Source organism: Lissotriton vulgaris, chromosome 1_1 (assembly GCF_964263255.1).
Source record: "Lissotriton vulgaris chromosome 1_1, aLisVul1.2, whole genome shotgun sequence".
In the NCBI taxonomy this organism is placed as follows: domain Eukaryota; kingdom Metazoa; phylum Chordata; class Amphibia; order Caudata; family Salamandridae; genus Lissotriton; species Lissotriton vulgaris.
The window spans coordinates 876,918,018-876,934,640 of record NC_141685.1 but is presented as its reverse complement, the minus strand read 5'-3'; the positions used below and the strand labels follow the sequence as shown (position 1 = coordinate 876,934,640).

At 50.7% G+C, this 16,623-nt stretch overlaps 1 protein-coding gene across 2 annotated transcripts in view; it reads right to left on the bottom strand.

Moving 5' to 3' along the window:
- ST13 (ST13 Hsp70 interacting protein) overlaps positions 1–16,623 on the bottom strand; it is a 166,472-nt gene that overhangs the window by 22,699 nt on the left and 127,150 nt on the right. For both annotated transcript variants that reach the window (XM_086958365.1, XM_086958375.1), the window contains exon 10: positions 12,382–12,442. In XM_086958365.1, the coding sequence (XP_086814491.1) occupies positions 12,382–12,442 (61 nt within the window). The remainder of the gene's footprint in view (positions 1–12,381; positions 12,443–16,623) is intronic.

Here is a 16,623-nt window from a genome sequence, read left to right as displayed (position 1 = left end):
AGTTGTTGTCTTCCTGTTAGCAGCGGGTCTTCTTGATCTTTCTTCTTGTGGTATCTGTATCTGAGGAAGGAAGGTTCAGGGAGTGCCTAAATACTGAGTTTAGGGGCGTTACAGGTAGGGCAAGGACAGGGGTGGGTACACCCCCTAGTCTGCTCCTCTCCTGTGGGAGGGGGGGCAGGAGCCTAGCTGGGATTGGGCAGGGCTCCCCATCTTCAAGATGGCCGGAGCATGGGGTCGTGCTTCACCTAGTCTCCCCCACCTGAGGGGTGGGGTTAGCATAGGCTGACACCCCCCCCCCTTCCTGACGTAGTTTTTCCCGCCAGAGTGGGGTCAGAACTGGTGGGGGCCAGTTCCTGGGTACAGCAAATTGTCTGGAGAAGCTCACATGCCTTTGAAGCTTCCCCCTGCCCATACTTGGGGAGGAGACCTAGCACCTCGCCCAGGATGTGCATTGTTGCAGGCCCAGGAGAGCAGGGGGGCTCTCCACCCAGGGGTCCAGCAACATGTCTGCTGTGTGGCAGCCTTTGCAGCCACTCAGCCCAGACGTGGATTGTAGGTTAGGTTTTCAGGGGACATCTCTAAGATGCCCTCTGGTGCACTTTACATTAAATCCTACACTGGCATCAGTGCGGGTTTAATGTGCTGAGAAGTTTGGTACCAAACTAGTCAGTCTTCAGTGTAGCCATTATGGTGCTGTGGAGTTCGTAATGACAATCTCCCAGCACCATATACTCTTAATGGCATCACTGCACTTAGTGTCCAGGAATGGCCCTGGGTACTTTAGCGGCACAGGGCTCATGCACCTGTGCCCACACCTCTGGCATAGGGCACCCAGCTAGAGGGGTGTTTAAAGTATGCCAGGGCAGTGGGTTCTGTGGGCATGGCACACAGGGATGTGTGCCATGTCAACTTTGTTTTAGTTCTGTTACTTAAGACACTCAGCCCGCAAAGGCAGGGTGTGGGTGTCAGAGTACATGAGGATGGCACAATAAGTGCTGCAGTCCTCAGGGGGTCTTCTCTGGTCACCATGCCTTGGGTACCATTTACTAGGGGCTGATAGGTGGCCAGGGATGCCAATTGGGTTTTAGTTTCAACACAGTTTAGGGAAGGAACACAGGCCCTGGGTACCTGCTTGGCAGGAATCCAGGGCACACTCAGTCAAAGCACATCAGCAGTTCAGAAAAAAAGTGGGGGCATACCAAGGCAAGAAAGATGGTACTTTCTCACAGTTGGTTAAATATGGTAGTTTGACCCTCTTGTTTAAACCCGGATATCCTCAGCCAGACATGTCTGCGTAAAAGGACACTGGTGTTTATCGCTCAGGAGGCTGTATCTGCGGCATATAGAGCACAGCGAATGGAGGTATTGGTTATTATATCTTCCTGTATAAGATCATGGGCTTAGGATTTATTTGTCTGGAAGGTGCTTTAGTAGGGTCTCTAGCTCTTCATAGTGCGCCCTATCGTATCTAGCTAGTAAAGCCTGTGTTTTGGCAATCCTCCATATGTTGTATGAGAGCAGAGGATGGGTTTGGGTTAATGGACAGGAAGATCTGGCGCCCAAGCGGTGCGATTCTGAGTGTGACTGTCTAGAACAGAAATTACAGTGCAAACAGGTCAGGGCAACAAACCCAGAAGCTAAACAACCCCTGCATAAGTGTGGGGCAAGCCCACACCAGACAGATAAGATCCAACTCCTGTGCACATGTTGCAGATTCAAAAGGTTCTGAGTCAGAACTCAAACATTTGCGACAATGTTCATGTGATCAATAAACAGAAACAGAGTCCAGTTTTGCGTGAAGGTAAGGTTTAGAATTCAATCCTCATCAGTACATTTAAGCAAGAACCAGCAGACACGTGTTTTGTCACACCGTGTATCTGATGTGATTCTTCAGGGCTGAATATGTCTTGTAAAGGAAGAGTGATCACAGTTACGGGGAGAATTCCAACCGGCTGCGATGGTTAAAAAGGTGGATAAAGGGTGCCGATATTGGTTCTCTGCAGGAGCGTATTGAATATGCTACTTACCAGTATGCATCTGTTCTTGGCATGTAGGGCTGCTGACATTCATATCTGTGCATAGATCGCCGCCTAGTGTTGGGTCCGGATGATTGCACATTGTTGTCCTGGAAGAGTCTTCGAAGTATCACGAGATAGGTGGCTCCTCCCCTGGACTACAGTGCGCATGGGCATCGACTCCATCCCCAGATTGTTTTTAGCCATTGTGTAGAGATGGAGTGAAATAGTGTAAATGATGTCCATGCTAATGATTGAATGCAAGAAAGTACCTGCAGCCGCTACAGGCGCCGGGGAGGAGGGCGGGCGATATGAATGTTAGCAGCCCTACATGCCAAGAACAGATGCATACTGGTAAGTAGCATTCAGTTCGAGGCATGTGGGCTGCTAAATTCATATCTGTGCATAGAATACATAGCAGTCCCTCCATTAACGGCGGCCGCCCGTGCCAGCTGCAGAAGTTTGAAAAAGAGTTTTAAGAACAGCCTGACCTACAGCTGCCTGCTGTTTGGAATGCACATCTACACAGTAGTATTTAGTAAAGGTGTGTGGTGTAATCCACGTGGCTGCTCTACAAATATCTTCCAAAGGCATATTACCTAGGAAAGCCATGGATGCCCCTAACTTGCGTGTGGAGTGGGCCCTGTGGGGGGACCGTTAAAGTGCGCTTAGCCTTGTGGTAGCAAATCTGAATACACTTAACGATCCACCTGGCTATTCCTGCCTTGGAAATGGGGTTGCCTTTGTGCTGGGCTGAGAAGGCAACAAATAGCTGTTGTGTCTTCCTAAAGCTTGTGGTCCTGTCAATGTAGTACAGTAATGCTCGTTTGACATCAAGCATGTGGAGCATTCTTTCTGCTACTGTTTCAGGGTTTTGAAAGAATGTGGGTAGTTCAATGGTTTGATTGACATGAAACTGCGACACCACCTTAGGGAGAAACTTAGGGTTAGTGCGCAGCACTACCCGGTTAGGATGAATTTGAATAAATGGCTCTTGTATTGTGAGCGCTTGTAGCTCACTAACACGCCGTAGCGACGTGATGGCAATGAGAAAAGCCACTTTCCATGTCAAGAACTGAATCTCACAGGAGTGTAGAGGCTCAAACGGTGGTCCCATTAACCTGGTGAGGACCACATTGAGGTTCCACACAGGAGCTGGTGGGGACCTGGGGGGGATGACTCGTTTCAGCCCTTCCAGGAATGCTTTGATGGCAGGCACCCTGAAAACTGAGAGGTGCTGCCTGTTGGAGATAAACCGCTATGGCGGATAAGTATCCGAATGGAAGCATACGCCAGATTACATTTGTAAAGATGCAACAAATAGCAGATGATATTAGGAATGGATGCAGCTAGCGGGTTGATATGATGTTCTGTACAGTAAATGACAAACCGCTTCCATTTTGCTGCATAGCAAGCTCTGGTTGTTGGCCTTCTCGCCTCCCGGATGATGTCCATGAATTCTGGGGGCAAATCAAGGTAGCCAAACTCTAAGACCTCAGGAGCCAGATCGCTAGGTTCAGCTGTTGCGGATCTGGGTGCTGAATGTCGCCATGGTTCTGCGTCAAGAGCTTGGGTGTGAGGCGCAGCCTTTGATGCGGTACAACGGAGAGTTCCAGAAACGTGGTGTACCATGGCTGCCGTGCCCACGTTGGAGCAACCAGGATGAGTGTCATAGAGTGTTGCAGCAGCTTCCGTGCCACCAGCGGTATGAGAGGTGCTGGGGGAAAAGCGTACGCAAATTTGCCTGACCAGCTCATCCATATCGCATTGCCCTGCGACTGTGGGAACCTGGCGGCGAAGCTTGGGCATTTTGCGTTCTCCCTTGTGGCAAACAAGTCTATCTCTGGATGACCCCACTGCTGGAAGTACGGGTGGAGTACTGATGGATGTAGCTCCCACTCGTGCATTTGGTGGCTGTACCTGCTGAGCAGATCCGCCATCTGATTATCCACGCCCGGGAGGTGTTCCGCCATGAGGAAGATGTTCCTCTGAATGGCCCACTTCCACATGCCCTGAGCCAGATGAGACAACTGTGGAGAGTGTGTGCCTCCCTGCTTTTGGATATAGTACATTGCCGTCATGTTGTCCGTCCGGATCAACACGACCTTGTTGCACAGATGTACTTTGAAGGACTTCAGTGCCTTGAAGATTGCCATCAGTTCTAAGTAGTTGATGTGCATCTTCTTCTGCTGTGTCGACCATAGCCCCTGCACTGTGTAGTGGAGTACATGCGCTCCCCAACCCTGGAGAGATGCGTCTGTTGTCAGGATAATTTGTGGCACAGGCTCCTGGAACGGTCGGCCCTTGCAAAGGTTGTGTGGAGTCCACCAATGCAGAGAGTTGTATGCCCGACCAGTCACCAACACTAGGTCTTTCAACAGCCCTTGAGCCCGAGTCCACTGGCGTGCCAAGCATTCCTGGAGCGGACGCATATGCAACCTCGCGTGCGGGACTATGAAGATGCAGGAGGCCATCATGCCTATCAACTGCATAAACACTCTCGCAGGGAGTGAGTGCTGCGGTCTGAACCTCCGTATCAGCGACTGGATGTTGATCCTCGCGGTGTTCGGCATTATTTATAGTCGCGCCCAAATACTGCCGCACATGGGCTGGCTGAAGGTGCGACTTTGGATAGTTGAGCGAAAACCCCAGGCGGGACATGTCTGCGGCGCACTGCTGTGCCGACTTGGCTTGAAAGAGCCAGTCGTCTAGGTAAGGGTAGACATGTATGTTTTGTCTCCTGAGGTGCGCCACCACCGTTGCCAGACACTTTGTGAACATTCTGGGAGCAGTGGTCACACCGAAGGGTAGGACCCTGAACTGGTAATGCTTGTTTAGAATGGTGAACCGGAGGTATTTTTTGTGGGATGGATGGAGTGGTACGTGAAAATAAGCATCCTTAAGGTCCAAGGTTGCCAGAAAGTCTCCCTGGTTTAACAGTGGAAGAACTTGCTGCAGAGTTAACATGTGGAAGTGTTCTGAAAGAATATACATGTTGAGGGGGCGTAGGTCCAGAATGGGTCTGAGTGAGCCGTCCTTCTTTGGGATTAAGAAGTACAGGGAGTAAACCCCTGTGCCTGGTTCCTCCAGTGGCACGAGCTCTATTGCGCCTTTTTGCAGCATCACAAGAACCTCTTGCTGCAATAAGTGCAAGTGCTCTGCCGACATAGGACGTTGTCTTTGGGGTATGTTGGGTGGAGTGGACGTTAACTCCAAACAATAGCCGAACTGGATAAGTTTCCTTACCCACCTGTCTGTGGTGATGGACTCCCAGACTGGCAGGAACTGCTGGAGTCTCCCCCCGATAGGTGTTGGATGGTCGGGGGGCAGTGACAGGAAGTCACTGTTTGTTGGCGGCAGAGGAACAGGAACTGTTGTTGCCTCTCCCCCTGCCCTTGGCGTGGTTTCCTCTGTAACCTCCTCTACCCTGTTTGGTGTATGAGGACTGTGCCCCACTTTTACTTAATTGCGCCTGTTGTGCCAAGTGTCCTCTGGTAACACCCCCCCCGAGTGCCTGAGCGACGAAAAGTGCTCCCTCTGTATTGCTGAGACTGAAGTGCACCCATGGATTTAGCCGTCTCAGTATCTTTTTTAATCTTCTTGAGGGTGGAGTCCACCTCAGGGCCAAACAGTCTGTCTGGATTAACGGGCTGGTTGAGGATAGTATCGGTATCTCTGGCTTGAACCCTGAGATGCGGAGCCATGCTTGACGGCATAACATCACACTAGTATTTATCGCTCTTGCTGCCGTATCCGCAACGTCGAGCGCACATCTAATTGCAGCGTTGGAGATGAGCTTGCCTTCTTGGATAAGCATCTCAGCTCCTTCTTTAAACTCATATGGAAGGTGTTGTAAAAGCTGCTCTAAGGTGTCATAGTGCGCCCTGTCGTATCTGACCAGCAGAGCTTGTGTGTTGGATATGCGCCAGATGTTTGCTGCCTGCGCTGCCACCCTTTTCCCCGATGCCTCCAGCACTTTAGACTCTTTGTCCGGGGGAGGAGCTTCACCTGTTTGTGAGTTCGTCCTTTTGCGAGCATTAGAGACCACCAAAGAGTCCAGAGGCAACTGGCCCCGTATGCAAGTTGGGTCCCCAGGTGCCGGCCTGTATTTCTTTTCTATTCTAGGGTTTACAACCTGAGCTCTCGTAGTTTCCTTGAAAATGTCTGTGGCATGCTTAAGAACACCCTTAAGCATAGGAAGTGTTTTTACGGTTCTCAGCAGCAGAGAAAGTGTCAAATAGAAAGTCAACGTCCACAGGGTCAGCATGCATTTCCACCTTATGGTTTGCAGCTGCCCTCTCAATTAAGGCATAGAACGCTGCAGAATCTTCTGTAGGAGAAGGCTTTGCGCCAAAAGCTTGTGGGTCATGGACAGCTTGTTGGTCCCCTTGATCACCTGAGGCTAACCACGAGTCCTGCTGCTCATCAGGGTCTGTGTTTTCGGGAAAAGTATACTCCTCGTCCTGATCACCTAGATCTCCATCTGAGCAAGTGGGTGAAGGCGATGGGCTCCTTGCAGGATGCAGAGGAATGCGCTCAACAAGTTCCGGCGTTTCTGGCGCTGGCCTTTTCTTTTTCAGAGGGATCACAAACGACTCCAAAGGCTGTGAAGTAATCTTCCTCTTATAGAGCGTCAATTTTCCTGTGTCGGCGTCGATATACTGTTCCGACTGCTCTTCCAATAAGGGTTGTCGACTCAAACTGCCACTCAGCTGAGTATGCCCTACCCCTTCTGAGTCCTTAGGCACCGACCGTGGTGCAAAGGCCTTTGGCACCACTTTGGGTGGTAGAGTAAAGAGGAGCGGCTTGGAGGTTTTCTTCGGTGCCGCTACCGGAGTAGGTACCGAGGGCGTCTTCGGCACCGACGTCAACTCTTTCTCCCGAATCCGTTTGAGGGAGTCAGCCACCTGCTTCGTAAAAGAAGCGGACGGTCTCGTCGACCCGACTGAGGACCTCGATCCACCCCCAGGGGGAAGACTGGAGCGTCGATGAATCCCTGTTCTTTGCTGGAGGCGCAGACGTAGTCTCGACAACTGCGCGTCCGCCACCAACCACAGCCCCATGCGTCGACGTCGATGGCTTCGGATCGGCGGACTTTCCCTTCGGCGTTGTGGCTCCAGACTTTGGCTTGGTGCCCTTTGCCGATTTGGCCTCGACGGCTGGTTTGCCTGTAGATGCGGTAGGCTTGACCGCTGACGGCTCGACGGCCGACTTCGACTCGACCACCTTAGTGGAGTGCTGGGCGACTGCCTTTGAGCTTGGCTCTTTGACCACCTTAGGCGCTTTAGCCTGTTCGACAGCCTTCTTAGGCTTCGAGGGCTCCGACATCGACACCGTCAATGGCGTCTTTGGTTTCGGCGCTGCGTCGGCCATTTTAGATTTAGTCGATCCCGAAGGTTTCACTTTCGGTTTCGATTTAGGCAATGGCGGCTCCGTAGAGGTGTCCGTAGCCGGGCCAGGAGGCGGGGCCGAGGAGCGAGGTGTAGGGTCGTGGGTAAGGCCTTGTGGCGATCCCGTGACCGGAGCATTTGTATGTTCGGGGCATAGCTCATCCTCCGAGCTATCTTCCACAGCCCCAAAAGGTTCTTCGTCGTCCCCTACCTCCTCGAAGTCTTTATAGAGGTCTTTGTCTTCTTCGTAGTCGGCCTCGACCTCCGCCGATGGAGGTGAAATCTGCAGGTGAAGTTCTTGTTCGCCTGCGTCGGGGGTGTCGAAGATGTCCACCGGTGCCGATCGCTGGGCCTGGAGGCGCGCCACGCGCCGAAGCTTGATCGTCTTCTTCGATCGAAACCTGGAACAGGCCATACAGCTGCCCTCGTCGTGGTCCGGCGATAAGCACTTGTTGCACACGGGGTGCACGTCGATGTGTGGGTACTTAGAACCACACACGGGGCAGTACTTGAAAGGACTCCGTTCCATTGTAGAATCGTCAGGGTCTTGCTGCGTCGACAGGGCCTCGATGACCGAAGAGTCACCCGACTCGACGAGCCGGAGTATACACGAGACCGAACGCGAACAATACCGACGAAGTAAGAAAAGCCTTTTGGCCTTTAAGAAGTTGTTTTATCGATTCCGAACAGGAGACGTCGAAATCACATCCGAACCCAATGGTGGAAAAAAACAATCTGGGGATGAGTCGATGCCCATGCTCACTGTAGTCCAGGGGAGGAGCCACCTATCTCGTGATACTTCGAAGACTCTTCCAGGACAACAATGTGCAATCATCCGGACCCAACACTAGGCGGCGATCTATGCAGAGATATTAATTTAGCAGCCCACATGCCTCAAACAAATCAGCATGGGGTACAAAGGACGGATGCGTCCCGAGTAGAAGCTGCGGGAATCTTCACTAAGGAGACTGTACGGTCCGTGTTGCGTGCTGCTCGAGGCGATCCAGGTAGCGGATAGGGTAGGGTCCCTTTATCCGCCTTTTTAACCATCGCAGCCTTTATCCGCCTTTTTAACCATCGCAGCCGGTTGGAATTCTCCCCGTAACTGCGATCACTCTTCCTTTACAAGACATATTCAGCCCTGAAGAATCACATCAGATACACGGTGTGACGAAACACGTGACGACTGGTTCTTGCTTAAATGTACTGATCAGGATTGAATGATTGAATTATGAATCTTAACTTCACGCAAAACTGGACTTTGATGTTGGTTTATTGTTCACATGAACATGGTCGCAAATGTTAGAGTTCCTACCTCAGAACCTTTTGACTCTGCAACGTGTGCACATAAGTTGGATTGTAATCCTCCATATGTTGGCTGCTTGTGACGTTCTTTTAGCAGATGCGTCCAATAGTTTTGACTCTTTAAGTGGTGGAGTATCACCTGATGTTTGAGAGTTTGCCCTTTTCCTGGCATTGGAAACTAGGGGATCTAATGGAAGCTGTCCTTTAACCCCTCCCCTGTTGATGACGGAACCGCTCCGTCATCAGCTATGGTTGGGCTGTGCTGATGACGAAGCGGTTCCGTCATGGCCCGGCCGCCGGGGCGCTGATTTCGCGCCTGCGCGGCGCGTTCTATTAGGCGGGCGGGGCCATGACAGAACCGCTCCGTCACGAGCGCTGCTCAACCGCGGCTGGTGACGGAGCGGTTCTGTCACCAGCATGCAGCTGCCCCACCCAGTTAGCGCTGCGGCAGAATAGCCGCCGCAGTGAAAGGGTTAATGTATGTAGGGTCAGCTGTGGCAGCCTTATACTTTCTCTATTCTAGGGTCACTACATCTTACTGGGTGTTTAAAGACTTATGGAGCCTGTTTAATTACCCCTTTTAGCATTGGTAGAATAGAGGTGGACCTTTGGGATGTTGTGAAAGTGTCCATGAGGAAGTCTTCCTCGATGGGGTCTGTATGCAAGTTTACCCTGTGGTATTGTGCAGCCCTATGTACTAGCTGGGTGAAACCTATAGTATGTTCTGGAGGGGATGGTCTAGATGGATAGACAACTTCCTGTGGTACACAAGAACATCTGGTGTGCCATTATTTTCCCATGTATCGACGTCAGTACTTACGACCCGTTGCGCTGGTGTGATGGCTTCGACATCGGACCTCGGCAGCACTGAAGGTGCATTCTTCCATCCGCTCCTGCTCTGGTACATCGATGCCTTCCTGGAAGATGTCGTCCAGTATCTATGTCTATGATAGAGCCATGCTTCTTCGAGCTAGCTGATCTCGGATTGCTTTCTTGGAGCGGAAAGGGGCACAATCCGGACAGTCTTTGGCCTCGTGTTGAGGTGAAAGGCAGATGTTACACACCTCATGCAGTTCAGCATGTGGAAACTTGGCTCCACATTGAGGACATTTTTTGAAGGGAGTCCTTTCCATGAGCCAGGTAGGCCTGATGGCGCAACTAGTCTTGCTTTGACGACTGGAACGAAGTAGAAGTTTGTGAAGATGCGCGTCGAGAGGGAAACGCGATCGAGACAATACCGAAGAATTGGGTAAGGATTGTGCGTCTAAAGTTAACTTGGTAACGATACCGAACTGGAAAGTGTGAAACACAGAGCCCGATGGCAGAAAAAAAAACAATCTGAAGATGGAGTCTATGCCCATGCACACTATTGTCCAAAGGAGGAGTCCCCTATCCTGTGACTTCCGAAGCCTTTCCAAGAGAATAAACTGCAAACATCCAGGCCCAACACCAGATGGCGATCTATGCATACTGTGTGATCTGCAGCTCATATGCCTCGAACATAATGTTATTGGTTTTGAGGTAAGTATTTGGTAGTGGGAGTCAAGGTTCTGGGGGTAGACTCAGGGGTACCTCAGAGTCAAGAATGCACTCTAGTTACACCCTCAGCAGCATTAGGGCAGCCGGGTGCTGAGGCCCAATGGGGGCCTCCGCTTGGTGGATGCTGGCAAGCAGGCCACTTGGTTGTGGGAGCAAAGCTCCTGGACTTTAGCTCATGGCAAATGGGGAAACAAAGAAGCACCAAAGGTGCACCCTCAGTGGCACTAGGGCAGCCGGGTGTGGTTTCGACATCAGACGCCTTGTTTGCAATGGGGATCCTCCAGTTTGCAAAGCCACTGCAGGCTTGGGAACAAATGTCTTCTGGGTGAGACCACCACTTCAAGAGATAAGTTGGGAAGTTAGGGTTTGGTTAGGCACAATCTGTTTAGGCACACAAGGCCGTGGGGCATCTAGTGCAGTGGTGCCTTTTGGGATCGGATCTTCTTACCAGCTCCTGGTCGCACCTTCTGGATTTAGGCTGTAGGTTTAAGGCAGGTCAGGGGTCACTGGATCTCGGATGAGTATTGTTGGGTGGGAGCTCCTTGTGGTGTTTTCCCGCTCAGGCCGTGGAGGGCGGGTGCAAAGTGGGGTGGATTTGCAGTGTCCAGCCAGAGCAGGAGGTTGCAGATGAACAAATCCGGTGTTCACGGGAGACAAAGTCTTTGTAGTTGACGGGGGGCAGGTCCTCCGGGGTTTTAGAGGTTGCAGGACACACCAGGATTTTGCAGGAGCAGGTTCGAGGGGAGAAAGGGTGGTAGGGCTGGGGCCAAGTTAGAGGGTGTCTTACTCTTGTTAGCTGCTGCACGGCTGTTTGGTCCTTATTGGGGAGGGTACACCCCCTATTATGCCACCCTTCAGTGGGAGGGGGCATGAGCCTGTCTCTGGTTGGCCAAGTCCCCCATCTTCAAGATGGCATGGACTGAGGTGAGTCACCTCGCCTCCCCCACCTGAGGGGTAGAGGTGGGCACATCTCTCTTCCTCACTTGTTTTTCCCGCTGGTTCTTCTGCTCAAAGTGAGGGTCAGAACCAGTGGGGACCAGTTGCTGAGAGCAGCAACTGGCCTGGGGAAGCTCACAAAGGCAGCAAGCCTTTGAAGCTTCCCCTTCGTGTACCCTGCCCAAGCTGGGGGAGGAGGCTTGGCACCTCGTTCCGGGATGTGCATTGTTTCAGGCACCATAGAGCAGCAGGCTCAACGCAGGGATCCAGAAACATGCATGGTGGTGGCAGCTGAAAGCAGCCACTGAGTGGTAGGTTAGTTTTCAGGGGGCCTCTCTAAGATGCCCTGTGTGCATTTTTTTATTAAATCCCACACTGGCATCAGTGTCTGTTTATTATGCTGAGAAGTTTGAAACCAAACTTCTCCGTTTTCAGTGTAGCCATTATGGTGCAGTGGAGTTCGTAAATGACAAAACTCCAAGTACCATATACTCTTAATGGCAGCTCTGCACTTACAATGTCTAAGAATGGACTTAGACACAGTAGGGATACAGGGCTCATGCACCTGTACCCTCACCACTGGTATAGTGCACTAAGCTAGAGGAGTAACTGATCTATGCCAGGGCAGTGGGTTGTAGGCATAGCACACAGGGATGTGTGCCATGTCGACTCTTCACTTTGTTCTGCTCCAAAACAATTAGCCGGCAACGGCAGAGTGCGAGTGTGAAGGTACAGTACCTCTAAGGGTGGCACAATAGGTGCTGCTGGCCTTAGAAGCTTCTCTGGTCACAGTGCCCTGGGTACCATTAACCAGGGGCTGACCTGTGGCCAGATATGCCAAGTGGATTTAGGCTTCAATGCAGTTTTAGGGAAAGAAAATAGGCCCAGGGTACCCGATTAGCAGGAGCTCAGGGCACACTCAAAGCACATCAGCAATTCAACAAAAAGTGGGGACAACCATGCAGAAAGGGGGCACTTTCTCACTATCACAAATTTTGGAATTTCCTCACAACTTCCTTAACAGAAAGTTGCAGGGAAGTGGCATCCTGGAAAAAGACCCAAATGTAGTATATCCAGAATCCTCACAACCAGCTCTGTTCAAAATCAATTTCTACAAGTAGTCTCCCATCAAGCTGTGTACCAACATTAAAATGGCTTTCTGGCACTACATATGTTCATACAAAAGTTAAACGCACCTGGGAATCCACCCCCGCCAAAGGGGTTACTACCTCCTGCCGCTCTCCGAGCCTCTTCCTCCTGCACACACACAAAAAAAATACCATTTTAATTTTATGAGTCGCTTTAGAAGCAGATCAAGACTGAGGAAAGATTTTTTTTTAAAAACAGCTGAAGCAGCAGCATTCACAAGTATCTATCGGCATCTGAAACAAATCTGTACACAAAGTATAGTACAAACAGGAAAAAAACCAGATTGGCACCATGGTCATATTGGGGAGGAGGGTAGCCAAAAAGGAGAGAAAAAAAGCAGAAACTAATAAAACAGGGAGAAAAGGAAGATGGGAAGGGGACTGAAATAATTAATGTACAAGCAGAAGGAAAGATGGAGTAGGAGGGAGAGCAATATTACAAAAGAGAATGGGGCAGGGTTTAAGACTGTAAAATGTAAGAACAAGCAAGCATTATAGAAAATAATTTAATAACGCAAAGTAGAAGCAAAGGGAGGGAACTGGATAAGGAGAAACTTTCCTCATCTAGACACCAAATTGTGCAGATTTAACCAAGCCACCCATTTTACCTCCACGCCACATAAAACACAGGATCCCAAAAAGCTTCGAGTAAGAATTCACAGCCTCAATGTCTCTACCAGTCCAGAAGACCAGAGGCAGAAATAAGCATTTTTCTGACAAATCACATGCATTTTATGTAGTCAACTGCTAGAGCATTTTGCCTAGGGCTCCCGGTTTTATGGTGTTTATTTTTTTTTTTACATTTCCATCTGTATATATGCCCATTTGCATAAGTTACTTACCTTCGGTAACAATAGATCTGTAAGAAACAGCAGTTAGTGTTAGATTCTTTACCTTAGAATACCCCCAGGCGTCAGACTGGATCCGGAAAGTTTTACGTAGCAGTACCCATGCACGTCCGTAGGCGTCGTCTGCGGCTCTGCGTTAGTCGTCGGCGTAGTAGTCGTGATCGCCGGGATGACCGAGTACTCAGAAGCCGCCCTCACGCGCTGACGTCAGTTCTGTACATAGCTTTCAGTGCCAGGAATGCAGAGCCATGATAGAAACAGACACTGGTGCCATGAAACTAGGGCCCTGAAAGGGATGTCCTTAACCCTAGATATTGGTTCGCAGAACGGGGAGGATGGGTGGGGCGGTAAGGAATCGAACACCATCAGTTTCTAACAGATATATAGTTACCGAAGGTAAGTAACTTGTGCATCTGCAAGAAACAGGCTAGTGTTAGATTCCTTACCTTAGAATAGATACCCCAGCAATATCAACACTGGTGGTGGGTCTGCGAACCAAGATCACACCAGAAAGTCCTGGAGAACGGAACGGCCGAAAAAGCAATCTTTTGGCTGTCCAGGCAGTAGTGCCGAGCAAACGTGTGCAGCGAGGCCCACGTAGGTGCCTGACAGATGTCCTACAAGGGGACTTCCCGACCCAGGGCAGTAGTAGCCGCCGTGGCCCGAGTGGAATCGGCGCGTAGCCCCACAGGAGGCTCCTTTTTCACCATTGAGTAGCAAGCCTTGATGCACAAGACTACCCACCGAGAGATGGTCCGCTTGTGCACCGCCCGTCCCTTCTTAGTGCCCACGTAACCAACAAAGATGGTAGTCTACCCGGAACTGGCGTGTGCGATCTAGATAGGAGAGCACGCGTGTGCTCTCCTATCGGTGGAGCCTCTCTTCGAGGTAGGCGGAAAGAAGGTGGGAAAGGTGATGGACTGCCCGATATGAAAGGCTGTAACCACCTTGGGCAGGAAAGTAGGACGAGTTCTCAGAACAACTTTGTCCGGATGGACAGAGGAACGAATAGTTTCTTACCTGTCTGTGTAGTTTTGCAGCTTGAAGATCTTTCTGGATTCACTATGCTGTGCATATTCCGCGGTCTTGTGGTTGGGTCCGGATTCGTAGTCTTTTATTTTTGTAGCCCAGGTGGGCGTCGGCATGCTTCCTGCGGAAGCTCCCACTCCTGGGCGCCATCTACGGATTCTTTTTTTCCGTGTTTCTTTCGTCTCCGAAGTGATGGCAATGTTCTATTTAGGTGAAACTTTTTAACCGCTTTGTACCTAAAGTCCTTTCTACTTCCCTTTTTTTTTTTTTTGACCACCTCTTCCCTCTCCAGCCTCATCTTTCTGGCGGAGGTGGGTGGGTTCGCTAGTGAATCCAGAAAGATCTTCAAGCTGCAAAACTACACCGACAGGTAAGAAACTATTCGTTTTGCAGCGTGAATCTTTCTGGATTCACTATGCTGTGCATAGATTTTGTAGCGGTTTCTCATTTCTGTGGCGGCTGGGTGGAAGATGAGCTTTGGTTTTTGAATATGTGCTGGAGCACCTTTTGTCCGACTTGTGCTTCCTTGTTCATCTGAACATCCATGCAGTAGTGCTTGGTGAACGTGTGCACTGAAGCCCATGTTGCCGCAAGGCATATGTCTTGTATGGGTGTGTTAGCCAGGAAGGCTATTGTAGCACCCTTTTTCCTAGTGGAGTGGGCACGTGCCCCCTCTGCTAGTTCTTGCCCTGCCCTTTTGTGGCAGAGTTCAATTGTTTGCGCGATCCATCGTGCAATAGTGTTTTTGGTTACTGCCTTTCCCATGTAACTGTTGGTGAATGACACAAAACTGTTTTGTCTTCCTGTGTCCCTTTGTCCTCTCAATGTAGTGCATGACCGTCCTTCTGGCGTCTAGAGTGTGTAGAGCCCGCTCTGCGCTAGTGGTTGGTTTTTGGAAAAAACTCGGTGTCTGTATGGACTGGTTCATGTGGAATTTGGACACCACCTTTGGCATGAAGTGTGGGTCGGTCCTCATCACAACCCTGTCATTGTGTATTTGTATGTAGGGTTTGTAGGAAGGTACATCCTGACTATGGTTGCCCCCAACTTTTTGCCCTGTGTTTTAGCTGGTTTTTGACATAGTCGACCTGGGATCCTGCCAATCAGGACCCCAGGCCTACTGCTCTCTTTAAAATGGATTCCATGTACCCTAGGTACATTTCCAATTGGGACTGGGCCACCTTATCAGACCCTGTAACTCAGGGCATAGGTGTACCCAGGGCCTACCAGGGGCTGAAGCATGTATTATGCCACCCCTGGCTGGCCTCCTAAATTTGACACAACTGGCTGCATGACAGCTGGGGCAAAGTCGTGTAATCACCCTTTGCTGTAGATATAGTATACCTATATCTAACCCTAAAATGGACACACAGATTCCTATCAGTCACTCCTATGGCAGGCCTTAACAATCCTGAAGGCAGAGTGCTTGGAATCGTGTGAGATGGTGCTCTGGCATGAGCTGAGCCTGTCTGCAGCTTGCGGAACCAAGTCCTAATAGCTGTTCCATGATATCGCATACCATATACTCTTAAGTGCATTATAATCCTCGCGGTTAAATGCTATCTTTGGTATTGCTTTATCAAAACATGTCGAGTAAGGTGTCATACGAATTGGAATACTAACCCCTCGCCAATTCTGGCGACGGGGTTAGCATTCAACCCTTCTAGAGGGACACGACATGTATGTAACTGTGAACCCCGGTTAAAGTTAAACGAAGCCTCAGCTCCACAAAATGGATGCTGCCACCACAGACACGAGGCTGACCCCCTGCAGCTGGGAGTCCTTCCAGCGAGGGGAGCCTGGACAAAGGGTTTCCTGTCAGGGGCGGTGCTAGCACCGTCCCAGACATGGTTTTGTGTATCCTGGGTAGGCAGGGCTTTTCAGGAAGGTGACTGCTGAGTGGCACCCCGGTGCTCACTACGCATAGGCCGGTCAGAACCAGTTCCAGGGGCACACCAGCCCCTGGCCTGGGGAAAGTCCGGCATGGCAGAGGGGTGTAACCACCCCCCCTCCTAGTCCCACCCATAGGCAGGACCTAGTCACCGGGTCAGCCCCCTTTTTTAGTATAAAGATGGGAGCGGGCCCCCTGTTCAAATTAGATCATCTTTGGAATCAAGACACGACTTTCTGCGAAAGGACATCAAGATTTCTTCTTCAAGATTCTCCCTTGTGGCTAAGGAGTAGTCACCCTGCATCCGCAGGCACCATCCTAAGAACACTGCGGTCTGCTGCAAGTCCTTCACGAATCAGACGACCCAGCTCGACGAGACCCGGCTTCCCTGGCACCTCTGACCTCTACTCCCCTCTACAGCAAAGCTGAGAACCGTGAGTGCGACGAGACCTCGAGGGACCGACGATAGCCAAGACTGCACGACTTCTTTGCAACAAGCCCACCGTGTGCTCCACTGGTGAG